Below are 16,953 nucleotides of genomic sequence, written 5' to 3'. Positions count from 1 at the left end.
TATTATTAAATCTAGTTTCGATTTCTTTAGACATGCTTGCAATGTATTAGGGGTAACTGGCAACGATAGAGTTAAACATTGTATTCGAGGATTTCTTTTGTTATGAGTTGGACCATTCTACCCCTTAGCTTATTCTTGTGGATGCTTTCGCTTTCCTAGGTAGTTGTGTTTGCCTGTACATCGGCAAACAGCCTTGAGTTCTGAGCCTCCAAAGTGAGCAACCGTGCCTTTTGTTAAATAGGAAGTAAGAAGTATTTAGGAGGATTTGAACAAGGAAACACCAGGTTGGGGATAATTTCCAGAATTCTTTGTCCTTTCAAAACAGGTTTGTTTGGTTTTTCTTCTCTCTCTATCCCTGCCAAAGCTCTTGCATTAACAAGCCTCTGTGCTGTTATTTATTTCTGTAAGGTTGAAATAAATAAGTACCACAAGTAAAGATGGCACTTAACCAGTGGCTGTTCCTTCTGCTGCTGCTGCAAGTGCTGCATGAAGTGACAGGTACCAGGGTAAAACTCAACATGGGCGGTTTTGAAGACGTCGTCATCGCAATCAATCCCCAGATCCCGGAAGACAACAAAATGGTGGATGCCATCAAGGTAAGATAGTTAAATGTTTCTGAATGTATTGAACAAGCGACTTCAGACAGTGATATTCTAGGAAAACGCAAGTTGCATTTTGCAAGCGTGGGGTGCCAGGTGCTTCTGACCTCCCCACACCACAAGTCTTATCCCAAGTGTACAGGTGGGACTTGTATAGGGTTGCCATATTTTAAAAAGTAGAATTCCTGACACTCACAGAGCTATTAAGCTTTTTTGTAGGAAACCACCCAAATTGTTTCTGAATTCTGCATTTTGCAAGCGTAGGTGTCAGGGTACTTCTGGCTGCTCCTACACCCCACAACTTTTTCATCCCTTTCTAAAAGTAACATTCCACAAAGTTGTTGAGCTTCTTAGCAAGACCCCAAAAGCTCCCCCCAAAGTAGTGATTTTAAGTTGTTAGAGCTGGTTTCCGCTGGTTTGGCAAAATTCCACCCTGACGCCATTTTTACACCCAAAAACCAGGTCATGTCAGGAATGTTCCTGCCATAGTGCAAGCCTAGGTCACTTGCAAGAAAAAAAATATTGATAGCCTGGAATATTCCTCTTCCCTATTCCATACAACTGGGGTAGTTCATTCTATCTCCCCCTAGCACCTCCTTCCAGTGAGCACATTTAGTCCTCCTTACTTTTTTGAGGTCTCTCCCCATTGGTTTTTTGTTTTTAATTTTGGCAATACCTGGGGTGCTCCCGCTAGATTACTCTTGTAAATGGGCACTTCCATTTTGGCTGCCCAAGCAACGGCAATCACAGTCTGAGTGTTGGAAACAGAGGGAAGGGTCTGTGCCAGAACTGGTGGCATGTACTCTGAGGTAAATGTACTCTGAGGTAAATGTTGTGCAGGTTTTGACCATTAGAGGTTAAAATGTCCTGATCATAGGTTTCTTTAACTAACCGGAGCTCTTCGACACCAGATTTCAGGAAATTGTTCCAGAAATGGGGTGCTGTTTCTGAGTGCTCTCCCTTCCTCTCAGTGGCTTTGCCTTAGCTACATGGCAGCTGCCCCCAGTGTGGAGGAAGACGGTTTCTTTGCTCTAGGCTTCAGCTTCCTGCCTGACATTGCAATAGTTTAATCTGTTTGGGGCCCCCATGGCCAGCTCCATTGAAGGAGAAATATACAAATGTCCCACTTCGTAGGAATTGCTTCAGATTGCTCTGTTAATAAGCAACACAGAAGAACCTTTGTCACTAAACAGGGGTGATTGTGCACTCGAGGTTGTTGCGCAGTGTAGACTTGCACAAACAATATGGCGGCCACTTAAAAACAAACAAAAATGGCCGCCCTCCTGTCATGTAGAGCTTTCCCCACTATTTTCTCCTTCATACCAGGAATAGCTTTGCATACTATGTCAAGCAACACTCAATGGCACAGGAGGGTCCACCAAAAAAAGTATGTGAATTGCATCTACCAGCTTTTTGAAGACAGGGGTTCAACTTTTCAACATGCAAGGCACTCCAGCTTCAGGAAAGAAAGATGGCAGAAGAGACCAAAGAGCACATTTTGTAAACACAAATGCCAATAACTAGCCATTGACACACAAAAGTCTCTCCTTTCCCTGTTAGGACATGGTGAAAGAGGCATCAACTTATCTCTTCAGCGCTACACGGCAAAGATTTTATTTCAAGACAGTGAAAGTTATAATTCCTTCCACATGGAAACCAAAAAATGAATATCAAAGAGTAACTACAGAATCCTATGATAAGGTAAATGCTGAAGAATACATTAAGATTTAAATATACTTGTGGTATTTTTAAGAAGACTGGGGCAAATGGAGAGATTGTGGGGGGTGGGGATACAAGATATTGTATGATCTAATAAAAATTCTTATTTATTTATTTATTTATTTATTTATTTATTTATGATTAAAGTTCTATACCACCCTTAATCTGAAGATCACAGGACTCTTTACAATACAATGACACAAAAATATATACCAAAATAACAAACAAAAACAACCCTCTCCCTCCCCCCCCCCCCCAGTTTAAAAGGCCATAGAATGTTTAATTAGCCAAAAGCCTGAGAGAAGAGGAATGTCTTTGCCTGGTGCCTAAAGATAAGTAATGCAGATGCTAAGCAATAATATCTATATTTTCCACTTTTGGATGCAACTGGATTTATTTTTGAGTAAACATGCAGATCTGGGCTGTATACGGCTTAATGTTCTTATAGACATCATGATATCTAAGGCTGGGTTAAAGTGGTTGCGGGCCTTGGTGTGTTCTCCCAGCCTTCTCCCCAAAAGGAATTCATGCCATAACAGTACCAGAATTACATCTTGAAATATCTTTAAAGACAAATGAATTTAGTACACCTGATTTCGTGGGCTCACTTATAGACAATTGTATTCTTAATAAATACCTGAAGCTATTCCTTGTATAGTAGCATTGTCTAGTAAGCTTTCTTTTTCTTTTTCTTTTAATGGAAGCTCAGAGTATGACAGGAATTTCTGGGCTGTCCACCTCTATATCTTCTTTGTTCTATTTTATTTTAGGCAGATGTCATAGTGGCGGATCATTACTTGAAACATGGAGATGATCCCTACACCCTACAGTATGGCGGATGCGGGGAACCTGGGCGATACATTCATTTCACTCCTAATTTCCTGACAAATGACAAGTTGCATAATGCTTATGGTCCACGAGGTAGCACCTGTTAATTCAGATTAAATTGTCTGGGTTGTTGTTTTTTAATTATTAGAATTGCTAGTCAAGTTTTCAAAAGGTAATAAAGATAGAATTCCTAAGAAACCATTAAGACTTTCAATGCAGTTGCTTAATCGCTCTAAAGGCTCCTAAATTTACATAAGAAATCTGCAATAGTTTCAATAAATTTTCAACCCCGAAAAGCTGAAGCTATCTGAGCCTCTCTTCCTGTTTCCCATGTTACCACAGCTGCTTGTACACCATACATTTAAAGTACATGACTTCCTACATACAGTGCCCAGGAAGCTGCGTGCTTTGAATGCAGGGGCCATAGTAAGACCCGCCTTGTCAGATGCAACTGTCAATTAAAGGGTCATCACCTCATTGGCTTCTGTGATGTAGGGAGACAAACAGGGACTTCTCTTCTGAATCAGACTGAAAAGTTGGCTACCCCTTCTATAGTTATTCAATTGCTGGTGTGATTTCACAGTATTTCAAATTTTATTTTAGCGTTTTTTTTTAACAGGATGTATGTTTGCTATAATTACTAGCTGTGTGTCGTACATTTAAAAAAACAAAAAACTGTGTCGCAAATTTTAGCTTTGTTATTGGTGCTCTACAGGCAGGGTCTTTGTCCATGAATGGGCTCATCTCAGATGGGGTGTCTTTGATGAATACAACAATGATGCACCTTTCTACACTCCTGGGGGAGGCAACTTGCCTGAAGCAACAAGGTACTTTCACAAATGCCTCCAACAAATGCATCTCTTCTTTAAGAAGTGATGTTTGCCTTGGGCTTGCTAGTTTTTTAGTGGTGTAAATTATTGCCTAGAGAGCATCTTTGGGTCCCCAGATGTTGTTGGACTACATCACCCCTAGCTTGTAGGACCAGTGGTCAAAGGATGATGGCAGTTGTAGTCCAACAACACCTGCGGATGTTGAGAAAGGCTCCTCTAGAGGATTAAACTGTAATTGGAAGATATACAAAGGAAATCTCTTATGGGAGCCAAGTTGGGCAATGCCCTGCCTGCTGGTAACCCCAGCTAGTGGCCACTTGTGCTCTGCCCAACCCCTTAACATCAACCAGCTTATTCAGTCGGTGACAAGAAATTTTCCGTGCTGGGTACCACCTGACCTTGCTACACCACTGATTCAGTCTCTCTGAAGACCATTTTCAGACTCTGATTATGATGGCTTGTCAGCTTTACTCCTGCACGCACTCATGAAAACAATGAGCAATCGCTGTGTGCTGCTAGGTCCCACTCCCCTAGCCTCAGCCCTGTATACCTGAAGGAGCATCTCCACCCCCATCGTTCAGCCCAGACACAGAGGTTCTGCTCTGAGGGCCTTCTGGAAGTTCCCTTAACGCAAGAAGTGAGGTTACAGGGAACCAGGCAGAAGGCCTTCTCAGTGGTGGTGCCCGCCCTGTGGAATGCCCTCCCATAGATGTCAATGAAATAAACAACTACCTGACTTTTAGAAAACATCTGAAGGCAGCCCTGTTTAGGGAAGTTTTTAATGTTTGATGTTTTATCGTGTTTTTAATATTCTGTTGGCGGGGTATAAATAATAAATTATTATTATTATTACTCCTGCCTCCAATGTAGGTGAGGGGCAGCAACATTCCTTTCCTCACTCCCGCCCGCAACCAATTTCTTCTCTCCTGAGAAAGCCTAGGAAGGGTGTTGAGAGACCCATGGCTACTTCATTAAGCCTTCTTCCCATTGTTAACATTCAGGAGTCCTTCCAGACATAGCAGTTAGCACAGAGATAATGCTTGCCATTGTTTCCCATAGGCTAATTTTAATCAGCTCCTCCTACCAATCCAGTTGCAACATGTTGTTGTTGTTGTTGTTGTTGTTGTTGTTGTCTATTCAATTTAAATCCCACCCTTCCTCTGGTTGGCATGGAAGAAAACTGCATAGCATAGCAATCATGCCACCAAGTGATTGTTTATTGACTTTTAAATTGACTGTATCTGTTTCTTTTTACATTTGTTAGATGCTCAGCTGGTTTCACTGGTCAATACATATTTCCGCTTGGTGGAAAAAGTTACAGAGATTGCAGAATTGACCACCGAACTCAGCTGTATGAACATGGTTGCCTGTTTGTTCCAAAAAGACATCAAGATACTGCAGCTTCTATAATGTATTTGCAAAGTCTCCCTTCAGTAAGTATGATGAATCCAGCTTTCTTAGTTCAATGTTATCCCACGAGATTTGGACTGCCTAGGGGCCTCCAGGGGGTTTAATCTGGCACTGTTTCTGTTGAGCTACTTGTTCATCTCTTTCTTCTCTTACTCAACTTAATAATTCCTTCATCTTCTGACTCTGTATTTCTGCAAACTTTGGGTTTGCCCCTAACCCTCCTGATACCTTCCCCTCATGCAAGAATGGCACTTTCTGCAGCGTAATGACCAACATTCAGAGAACTGAGATCCTATTCATATAAACAAGTGAGGCTCTGCAATGAAACCTTGCTTGTTTTTGTGTGGTGGGGTAGCCTTCAAAGCTTCCCCTTCTTAGGCAAGATACTGCCCAGAGTGAAAGACTAGGTAGGTGACCAAGTGAGTGAATGAGTGACTGAGTGAATGACCCAGTGAACAGGCAGATAGCTAGAGAGGGCAAGTGAGTAAATGGACAGCCAGCAGGTGGCTGACTAGTGCCCAAGTACTCCTCCGGTGGAGCCAGCTGGTCCAGGTTAGAACTAGCTATTTCATTCTGGCTGATGGTCTCATAGTTAAGCCAACTCTTCTCTCTTTGAGTTGCAAGGTGCTGGGCACTCTATGTAGCAGGCGATCTTTCTCCCTTGTAGGATGCCCAGACCTTTGGCACCAGTGAGAGGCCTTTCTCTGCTTCCCTTCCAGGTGTGAAGGTATCTCATTAACACGTGTTCTTTTGCTGAGGGATGGAGGTGAGGGGAAAAGAGTTTGCTTGGTGACTGCTGAAGCTTGGCTAAGCTGCCAGGACAATGCTCTTGGGTGTAGCTAAACCCTATCTCCTCCTATTCTTATTTCCTTAACACAGAAGACGCCTTTTCCATCTGAGGAAGAAGGCAGCAGGGCTCTGCTTGATGAGGCAGCTTAATCCCCAGTGCTTTAGACAAATGGCTTTCATTCTTCCTTCACCTGCAGGAGTTCAGGAAAAACCCCCAGAGCAGAGTGATGCAGACATGTGTAGCCTGTTTCTATGTAGGGTGTTTTTTGTGTGTGGCTTTTAAAATTATTTGGAGTTCACCCAATATTTTTTCCCTACTTCTGCGTACCTCAAGGATTACCCAAGTTGTCTTATACCTCCCTCTTGTGTATGGCTGTTGCCATTTCAGTGACATAAAGGTTGATGTTCTCCCTTGCAGTTATTTATAGATATTAACCCATGACAGGGAAAGTGAATGTCTCTGTGATCCCTGGATCAGTAGCTAAACTACAACAGACTCTTTGGAGATTGTTTCTGTTACATTTTTGTGAAGTTTAGGTCGACATATGTCTAGAACTAAAAATCCGCCAAACACCCTGTAGCCTTTTTTTGTCTGTGTGCCAAGGAATGTCAATCTTTGCAGCACCTCTTTGTAAGGAACGGCTCTCATGAAGCAGGAATTGCTAATGAGGTTGTGATCTTGATCTGTCCTTCCCTATCTTTTATTTAGGTTACTCAGTTCTGTGACAAAAGCAACCATAATATTAAAGCAACAAATTTGCAGAATAAAATGTGCAACTACAGGAGCACCTGGGAAGTAATTATGGACTCTCCCGATTTTGCCAGTTCATCTCCAATAACGGTTCCCCCACCTGATCCCACTGTCTCCTTGCTGCAAAAACAGGAGAGAGTTTTGTGTCTAGTGCTTGATGTTTCCGGAAGTATGGATTTGGTAAGTCTGATTTCCATGTTCAGAAGATCTATTTTGAGACAGTTCAGAAATTATGGTATTAATGTCCATAGCGAAAACAAGTGTCAATACAGCACTGGCATTTATGAACTGTGAGGCTAAATTTTGCTGCACCTCAGTTGTTGGGAACCTTTGACCTTCCACATATTGCTAAACTAGAACTCCCATCAGCCCCAGAAGCACGGAAAATGGCAAAGCAGTGATGGGAGTTGCAGTTCAGCAACCTCTGGAGGGCCACACATTTTCCACGCCTGGCCTACTTGATTAGTTTATTTGGATATTTATCAAAGTACAGCAAGTTGTTCGTAGAGGTCAGAGGTTCTAGGGCAGGACAACTTGGCTGTTGTGCAAGGCAATCACTGCCTGCAACCCTCAGCCTAATGTCACATTGATGCAGGGAACCCAGAGGGAGAGATGGACTGTGGGAGGTGAAAAACATGGGAGTGGGGAGCCAAAACAGATGGACGGATAGAAGCAGGACAAGGAAATCCCACTGCAAGCATTCAGTTTAGATGTCTAGTCTTTCAGGGTTTTCGATACTTCAGGAAGCTTCAACAGATACTCAGAGCTCCCTTCTGCAGAAATTCACGGGCCTAGAAGAGCCACTTAGCTCTTGAGGAAGGGGGTTTAAGAGACACCGATATAATTCAGTTAAATCACAGGGTTTGAATAATCTAACTGATAAGCAAAAATAATAATAATTGTAGAATTGAGTTGATATTTCCCAGGAGATGATGATGATGACGACGACAACAACAACAATTTATTATTTATACCCCACCCATCTGGCTGGGTTTCCCCAGCCACTCTGAGCAGCTCCCAACAGAATATTAAAAACACGATAAAACATCAAACATTAAAAGCTTCCCTAAACAGGGCTGCCTTCAGATGTCTTCTAAAAGTTTGGTAGTTGTTTTTCTCTTTGACATCTGGTGGGAGGGCGTTCCACAGGGCGGGTGCCACTACCAAGAAGGCCCTCTGCCTGGTTCCCTATAACTTGACTTCTCGCAGCAAGGGAACCGCCAGAAGGCCCTCGGCGCTGGACCTCAGTGTCTGGGCAGAATGATGGGGGTGGACACGCTCCTTCAGGTATACAGGACCGAGGCCGTTTAGGGCTTTACAGGTCAGCACCAATAATAACATAGGCATTTGTACAGTAGCCACAAAAACAGCTGTGACTCCTGGCCCTTAGAGTCTTTTCTAACTCTACAGTTCTGTGGTTCATTATTACATAATGAAAACGTTATGTAATAAATACTATTGAATGACTATTCAATTGATGGGACAAGCCCCACTGAAACAAACGGTGCTCTTGTGCACCTCCCATCTATTTCAATGGAGTCTGTGCATGAAAATGTCCAGGTGAATTGTGTCTTAAATCACAACACGGATGAGATTATTCGGATGTTCATAAATGTTATGGACTTGTCTATATTCTTATATGTTTATCAAGCCTTGTTTTTTTGGAGTATAGTTAACAATTGTGTTTTCAGTCATCTTCATTTGCTTCCCGGAATGCACTGGCAGACCTGTGAATGCTGTTGTTGTTTTGTTTTTAATTCATATGCAGAACAACCGCACTGTTCGGCTGAAACAAGCTGCAGAAATATTCCTCCTGCAGATTATTGAAGCGGGGTCCTGGGTTGGAATAGTTGCATTCAGTAGTACAGCAGCAGTTAAGACTCATTTGAAGCAGATCAGTAACGACAGTATGCGCAAAACACTCACAGAGTACCTGCCTACCAGAACTACTAGAGGAACCAACATATGTTCTGGAGTGCGGTCAGGATTTCAGGTGAATATTTTTTTTCCAGATTCTTTTATTCCTATGCTTCTACTTAGTAGGGTGACCAGATGCAAAAGAGGGCAGGACGCCTGTGCATATTGTTACAAGTGAAATTTAAGCCTAAAACGCTGCCCTGTGGCTTCTGTGTTGTTTGTTTCAATATTGCTGCTAAAATTTTTAATCCTCTTTTCCATACAGGTGTTTCTACACAAGTATGGAAGTACCAAAGGCTGTGAAATCGTTCTCTTGACAGATGGAGAAGATACAGCTATAAGCTCTTGCTTGGATGAAGTTCAAAGAAGCGGGTCTATAATTCACACCATTGCTTTGGGATCAAATGCTACAAAAGACCTAGAAACGTTGGCAGACAAGACGGGTAAGTGAGCAAGAATAATGTCTTGCAAGACTCTTCTATGCTACTTGGTAGCCAGCTGGTATCTCCCCAAAAAGTGAGTTCGCTCCAAGGCCCAGCCACTTCGCCAAACTACTCCCAGCCACACAATATTCCTCCTACTTGCTCTGTCCACAGAAACGTTTATTTCAGCCATGACAGCTAAATTAGATTGCCATATTCAGAACCCGCAGGGAATCCATTTTGGTTCTGCTTGTAAGTATCCAACTGGCATTTGGTTGCCACTGCTGGAAATAGATTGTGGGCTTTGACTGAGACAAGCCATTGGTAAAGCATGCAAAACTGAGGTGCAGGCTAGTTACTGTTACTGAGAAGCCCATCCCAAAACTCCATACAAGGCAACTCTCCATCTTCTGTCTTTCCCTCAACTCTCCAGTCATAGTTAAGGTTTGAGTGGCCTCTGTTTTGTCTGGCTTTTAGCTCATTGCTTTTACAGTGGTACCTCAGGTTACAGACGCTTCAGGTTACAGACGCTTCAGGTTACAGACTCCGCTAACCCAGAAATAGTACCTTGGCTTAAGAACTTTGCTTCAGGATGAGAACAGAAATCGCGCGGCGGCAGCGGGAGGCCCCATTAGCTAAAGTGGTACCTCAGGTTAAGAACAATTTTAGGTTAAGAACGGACCTCCATTTTCTTTAACCAATAAATCTTTATTGGAGAATAAATCTTTAACCATAGTAACACACATACTTCTTGCTCATTCCCCCTAGTGAGCAAGAGTGGCGCTGCAATTGTGTCAATTGAAATAACCTAAATAGTCCACAGGCATGACAGGAGCATGTGTTTAAGAATTAGGTACACATGTATTGACACATGTAAAAATATGTAAGAGATCTGCGACCAGCTTTTTGATATAATGTTTTCACACTATATTGATGAGCGCATTTTTTAAAAAAAGAAACTAGGGGAAATTAGCAAAAACGCTTGCAACATTTATGTAAATTTGTATCTATCAGCTTCTTTCCAAAATCTGTTAATTACTCAGCAGTACCCCTGGCCTCCCTTTTAAATATGTAGGGGTTTTTTATTTTATTTTTAATGATGCTCCTTATAATCCAAACTTAAGATTTCAAATCTCACAAAGTTAGTTCCTTGTAAATGTCTGGCCAGATGTAAATATCTGATTTAGAGGAACTGACAAAAAGGGGGTATTCAGATTCTTTTTACTACGTGCCTCTGTATAAGAAATACTATTTCTATTTTCACAGAGGCCACAGATCCTGACCCAACTATAGAAAGGTGCAGCAAAGGCCTGCTGGGCGTGCACAGTTCCTAACATTAAAAAGCAGCGCCTGTAATTCCGAACTGTGCCTTCACAACCACATCTGCACATGCCACTACAAGGCACAATGCATATTGCATTTTATTCCACCTGACAGAATAACTATTCTAATTAGTCCTTCAATCATATTTCAGGGGGTCTGAAATTTTCTATCACTGACAGTTTGGATTCCAACAGTCTCATCAATGCTTTCAGTGGACTTTCTTCAGGAAGTGGAGATATCAGTCAACAATCTATTCAGGTTTGAACCTACAAAGATTTGAGTATATCATCACTATCACTATCACTAACATTGCTATCCCTAACATTATTATTATTTGCTTAAAATTACTAGGCAGCATAGAAAAACAAAAGACAACACAGAGTGAAATCAATTCTACAGTTCATATTTTGCTATTGTGATCATGAGGGAAACCCCAGGTAGAGTTCAAAGAGAAGGGCAAATGGCCAAGATAGATTTTGGCGGAGCTGAAACATTTCACAATGTACCATTCTGAGTTCAAATCACTTTATTTTTCTCTGTCTGGACAAATAACAAATTGGAGAAGAGGTTTCATTAGGAAATTAGCATATGGGGAAAGTGTTTCCTTAAAAACCACCCCAGCACCATGGTTCCAGCCCAGAAGATTGTATCTCCTTGGCAACCCTTTGCCAAAATGTGGAAACTGGACATTTGAGTTGCCTCATCTAGCATTATCCAAATATTGGCTGGCCATTTCCAAGGCTGTTGAGGTAGAGGTGCGATTGTTTCCACCTGTTTCAGCGTAGCTGCTTATCTGCCTTCCTCCATGTCTTTAACATTGAAATACTGATAGAAACTAAATTTATCACCACTGGACAAACCAATATCTGTATGAGGCAAGACCTATCATGTCATGACTGTACCAGCATTTTTATTAATGTCTGAGTATTGCGTATTACTTGTTCAGCAGAACTAACCACTGTGAAGGCACCTTCTAAACAATGTACCGCCACTCATTTCTTTACACCTTATGAAAGGAAATAAACCATATGTATTCAATTTATAAAACTTTTCAGATACTGTATACTTATTTCTCCCCCCTCCCGCCACCAACAGCTTGAAAGTAGAGGGCAAAGCGTCGGTTCCCAAGACCAGCTGAATGGTATCATAACCATTGATAAAACAGTGGGGAATGACACTTTCTTTGTGGTGACGTGGGGCACATCCCCACCGGAAATTCTGCTCACAGATCCCAAAGGAAGAGAGTACACTGAAAAAGACTTTGCAATTGATAACATCAATGTCAGAACAGCTCGCCTCAAGATTGATGGAACCGCAGAGGTAAAAACTGAGCTCTTCTCAAACTTCTCTGCTTGTCTAACCAAATGGGGCAATGCCTGTCTCATTACATTTTTTTGGAACAAGTGCCAGCAAAGGGTTCTGCCACTACAGCTAAAGTAGCATATAGATTATGCAAGCAGGGAAGAGCCATTTGCTTCCAGAAGTCCCATATGTAGCATTCTGCAGTGGTCTTAATGAGCTTCCATATTCCAGATTAGCATTTCCCACACCCTCAGAGTATGGTGATGAGGGCTGTGTCTGCGGAGTCCAATACCATGAAACGGTTCATGAAGTGTTTTTAAGGTCCCTTCACAGCTGCTGCTGAATCTGTGTTGGCTTCTCTGAAGCTGGACCTCACCTGGGAAATGCACAAGCTTCCTTCCTGTCTTCCTGATCCTAATGGTCATTTGGGAAGTGAGCAGGTGTGTGTACCTGCATGTGTCCGTCACCTCATCACCCTCACTTGAGCATACAGCATACCCTGAGGCAAGATACATACGTCAATGGGTAATTACTGGCTCATTGAGTTTTCAGCCAGCTCTGAAATTGCCATAAAAAAGGTAAACAATTACATTAGTTTTGAAAACCTAAAGGACTAGATCAGGAATAGTTAACAGTAGTGAAATGAGAAATGAAGCAAAATGATCAGAGTGAGGAGTCAATTGAATCATGTTCCAAATTGGTACCAAGAATCGGATTATAAGCGGGAACCAATTTAGGCGTGTCCAATTGACACCTGATCATTGACCTGAGGGTCCTTTTGGACCTAGAAGGGGGCAGGGTGGGCTGGAATGGAGGCAGGACATAATGAGGCAGGGCACTCAGGGGGCGGGAACAGAACCCCCATGCAAAGTGGCCACTGCCTTTAAGAGTAAGCATCATTCATCCCCCCTGGAACCCACCCAGTACGTTGCAGAATAGTGAATCCTTCAAAAATCTAGGGTGGCAGAATCCTGGGCACTCCTGGGAGCCTGTAATTATTTATTGTCTACCTTTCTTGTGCCCAAAGGAGTAATACTCTCATGGTGTGCTGTTGGAGAATTACTAGCTGTGTCCAATTCATCTAAGAAGCAATGTTTTCAATAATCTTCTTCAACGATTAAGCTGTTTCTTTTTATAAAAAAAATCAAGTACTCTTTTGCTTATTTGAGTGATATCAAGCTCTTATGTGTTTTGGTAGGATGAGATGGTGGAGAGGAGCATAGGACTTTGAAGGGTGGCTGATCCTTGAGGGAGGGGGCAAACAGAGATGAAAATGGCAAACCAGTCTCTCCCGCAAGTTGTTGTTGTTTAGTCATTTAGTGGTGTCCGACTCTTCGTGACCCCATGGACCAGGCACTCCTGTCTTCCACTGCCTCCCGCTGTTTGGTCAAACTCATGCTGGTAGCTTCGAGAACACTGTCCAACCATCTCGTCCTCTGTCATCCCCTTCTCCTTGTGCCCTCAATCTTTCCCAACATCAGGGTTGTCTTTGTCCATGGAGTTTTCTTGGCAGGGATATTGGAGTGGCTTGCCGGTTCCTGCTCCAGGTGGATCACGTTTGGTCAAAACTCTCCACTATGACCTGTCCACCTTGGGTGGCCCTGCATGGCATAGCTCATAGCTTCTATGAGTTATTCAAGCCCCTTCACCATAGCCTTGCTAATTTTGCTCCGTCCTCTAGCAAGAGAGAGAGATCAGCTTCCCTATGGCATCACTGCTCACTTACTAGGCTAAAGCCAACAGAGAAAAAAGTTTCTAGGTCTGACTTCCCTCTTTTTTACAAAAGTGTGTGTGTTAGGAATGGAATGGCAGAAAGTTTCGCAGTGAGCAGGCAAGGGAATAGAAATTGCTACTGTGTTTGTGCTCAAGGAAAGAACCGGGCAAGCAAATACAATCAGTATTCACCATTGTTGGTTGTGTTAGCCTGCAAACAATACATAATTGTAATCATTTTAATAAAAAGACACCTACCTTTATCAAAGCACAACAGAAACCAGAAGAAATGGAAATGCGTTTATAAACACAACTTAGATACTCAATAGTCTTCTGTATTTCAACACTTGATTTTCAGACAGGAGACTGGATTTATTCAATTAAGAACACACATTCGGGAGCACAAGTCATATCAATAGCGGCAACCACTCGAGCAGCATCTGCCTCTGTGCCTCCTTTGATTGTGAAGCCCTACACGAAAAGCGATACCAATAAGTTTCCTAGTCCGATGGTTATTTATGCAGAAGTCAGCCAAGGATTATTGCCTGTCATTGGTGCAAAAGTCACAGTGACGGTCGAACCAGAGATTGGAACACCAGTAGAACTGGAGCTTTTTGATGATGGTTTGGGTAAGCTTATTTTGAAGCATTTATGGAAGTGTGCATTTAAAATTTTTTCAAAAGCAAGTTTTTCAAAAGTCAATTTTCATTGACTCCTTTGAAATGGAGTAAATGCATTATTATTGCAAATCCAAATATATGTATGGGACTTGCCTTGTACCATGTGGCTCGCTATACCTGCCTTTGTGAACTGGAATCATTGCATATAATGACCTCATTCTGGGCTTTGTCCCAAGCTCCATCAAATCATGCAAATAGTGTCTGTGAAATGTTGGGGAGCATGGTGACCTACCAATGTTTGGGAAAAAGAAAACATCTTTGCCTGGTCCTGAAACAATGGCAACATTGGTACCCAGATGGTGTATCTGGGAGAACATTACATAACCACTTAAGTCCTGTCTTCTTCTTCCTCTTCCTCTTCTTCTTCTTCTTCTTCTTCTTCTTCTTCTTCTTCTTCTTCCTCTTCCTCTTCCTCTTCCTCTTCCTCCTCCTCCTCCTCCTCCTCCTCCTCCTCCTTTATTGGATTTATATGAGGCAGGTCATTGCCAGCCTCCAGACCTCCCTCAGAGATTTCACACAGGGAAGCGTCCCAGATGATGATCTCAGGACTTGGGTTCATATGCGGAAAGGGGGTCCTTTAGATCTATTTATCACGGTAATCCACCAGGAGTTTGATAAATGTGCTGATTTTGTTAACTGCTTGGGACTGCCAAAAATTGAGCTTGTCAGGAGTTCAGCAGGTCACAATACACGCTGGTGTGTTTGGTTGGTCCCAAGTTTTGTTGGCCTGTGTTTTGTTGACATCAGCTATTAACATTAGGATTCCATACTACCACTTTCAGAATCATCCATGGATTTCCATGGATACAGCAACACATACTGTGAAATGAACATAGGTTTTGTAGGTTATTGGGTTTTTTTAAATGACCAGAAGTGTGACAGTTGCTTCGGATGTCATGTTTCAATATTTATGTACTCAGGCGCCGATATTCTCAAGAATGACGGAATCTACTCAAGGTATTTCACATCGTTCAGAGGAAACGGTAGACACAATATCAAAGTGCGTGTCCAAGGAAAAGACCAGACCCTCAGACGGTCCCGTAGACAGAGTCAAGCTTTATATCTAACAGGATTTGTAGAAGAAGATGGTAAGCAAGTGTTATGAAATAGCTCTACTGCTGGTATGTTAGCTCTGTGGTTCTCCAAGTATGAAATTGGGGGTGGATCTACACACAGGGGGGAAATGCTATAAAAAAGTCATAAATTAAAACGTTATACTGTAACACAAGGGGGGGGAACGCTATGTAAAATCTCAAAGAAAAGGTTTGTGCTCTACAGCACCATCTGGTGTTGCATGTCTATAACACATTCAAAACACTGTTTTTTGACTAATGCAGCTGAGTCCTGAGTCTCTCAGTAGAAACACAAGCATCTTCCTTCCCTATTGTAGACTTTATGTAGATCTGGACCATTGAGTATACAACTCTGATGCACCCACACCCTCTCTCCTATAATATTCTAATCTACTGTGCGCTTCCCAAATTAGTGGGTAAACAGAATGTGTTATTTGAACTGATGAAACAACCTAATTCTTACTAGGGTTTAAAATATTACTCTGCCATCCTTCTTTTGGTCCCAAGTGGACAAGAGTGCAGCCTTAATTGATTTATTGTTTGCATATACTTATACTTCAAGCATTTCAGATTCTCTTCTGTTTCCACTAGTTGCCAGCACAAAGTCTAGAGCAAGTTGCCATTGTCTTGTCGTAGTATTTCTAGCCAATCATATGCAATGCAGCCTGGTTTTGTGTTGCATGTAGATAATTTATATGCCTCTCAATTACATTGATTTCTCAAGTGGTACACGAGGAATGCAATACAATGAAAATAAAAATCTGTTAAAACTGTAAAGCACCAAGAAAGTTTAGATCTTTATAGTTATGGCTGTTCTTCCCCCACTTTTGTAGGTCAAATAACAATGAACCCCCCCAAACCTGAACCTACAGATGATGAACTCCAAACCAATCTAGGAAGCGTCAGTAGAGTTGCCTCAGGTGGTTCCTTTGTAGTATCAGGAATCCCTTTGGAAGACATCCCAGATGTTTTTCCACCCTCTAAAATTACTGACCTTGAGGTAAAACTAGATGAGGATGATGATCATTTCTGTTTGGAATGGACGGCTCCTGGAAATGACTATGATACAGGACAAGGTAGGTGTGGAAGCCTGCTTTAATCAACCAACAAGGCTGCTTTGCTTGCAGAAAAGATTATTATTATTTTTTAAAAAAGTATAATGGGGTGGATGGAGAATTTACACCAGCCACCTCTCCCTGTAATATCCTGGAGGTAACATTCTACCCCAAACTGCCTTCCGCGGTTTGCCTTCCGCAAGCTGCCTTCCGCAACTGGCACTGAGACAGAACTGCCTTGATAAAAGCATGGAACACAAATCTCCATCCAACAGGATCCAGAATGCCATTGGGTTGCAAAAGCAACATAGCCCAAAACCAGAGTTGTCTCAACACTGTCACCTGCATGGCAACATCCTCCCAAAGTTTCTGCATAGTAAAGTAGCAAAAGTCTAGATTCCTGACATACCATGTCAGGAATGGGGGAGTTGAGTGGCTGTTTTTCTTCTGTGGAATGGGTACCCTATGGTGCCCATGACAGTTTCTTAAATTTTTTAATCTTCACTGTTTATTAAATATGTAAACAGTGGTACCTCGGTTTC

General features: G+C 42.2%; 1 protein-coding gene across 1 annotated transcript in view; it reads left to right on the top strand.

Moving 5' to 3' along the window:
- Positions 1-16,953, top strand: part of LOC310765245 (uncharacterized protein) — a 63,132-nt gene that overhangs the window by 7,104 nt on the left and 39,075 nt on the right. Inside the window, exons 3-15 of the mRNA XM_083620021.1 lie at positions 409-596; positions 2,160-2,300; positions 3,089-3,239; positions 3,862-3,973; positions 5,241-5,409; positions 6,885-7,106; positions 8,695-8,919; positions 9,109-9,286; positions 10,740-10,846; positions 11,684-11,908; positions 13,962-14,232; positions 15,204-15,371; positions 16,190-16,432. Of these exons, the coding sequence (XP_083476147.1) occupies positions 438-596; positions 2,160-2,300; positions 3,089-3,239; positions 3,862-3,973; positions 5,241-5,409; positions 6,885-7,106; positions 8,695-8,919; positions 9,109-9,286; positions 10,740-10,846; positions 11,684-11,908; positions 13,962-14,232; positions 15,204-15,371; positions 16,190-16,432 (2,371 nt within the window). The 5' untranslated portion in view covers positions 409-437. The remainder of the gene's footprint in view (positions 1-408; positions 597-2,159; positions 2,301-3,088; positions 3,240-3,861; positions 3,974-5,240; positions 5,410-6,884; positions 7,107-8,694; positions 8,920-9,108; positions 9,287-10,739; positions 10,847-11,683; positions 11,909-13,961; positions 14,233-15,203; positions 15,372-16,189; positions 16,433-16,953) is intronic.

The sequence above is a fragment of the Podarcis filfolensis genome, assembly GCF_964270895.1.
Source record: "Podarcis filfolensis genome assembly, chromosome: 6".
Taxonomy (NCBI): domain Eukaryota; kingdom Metazoa; phylum Chordata; class Lepidosauria; order Squamata; family Lacertidae; genus Podarcis; species Podarcis filfolensis.
This window is presented reverse-complemented; position numbering and strand designations above follow the sequence as displayed.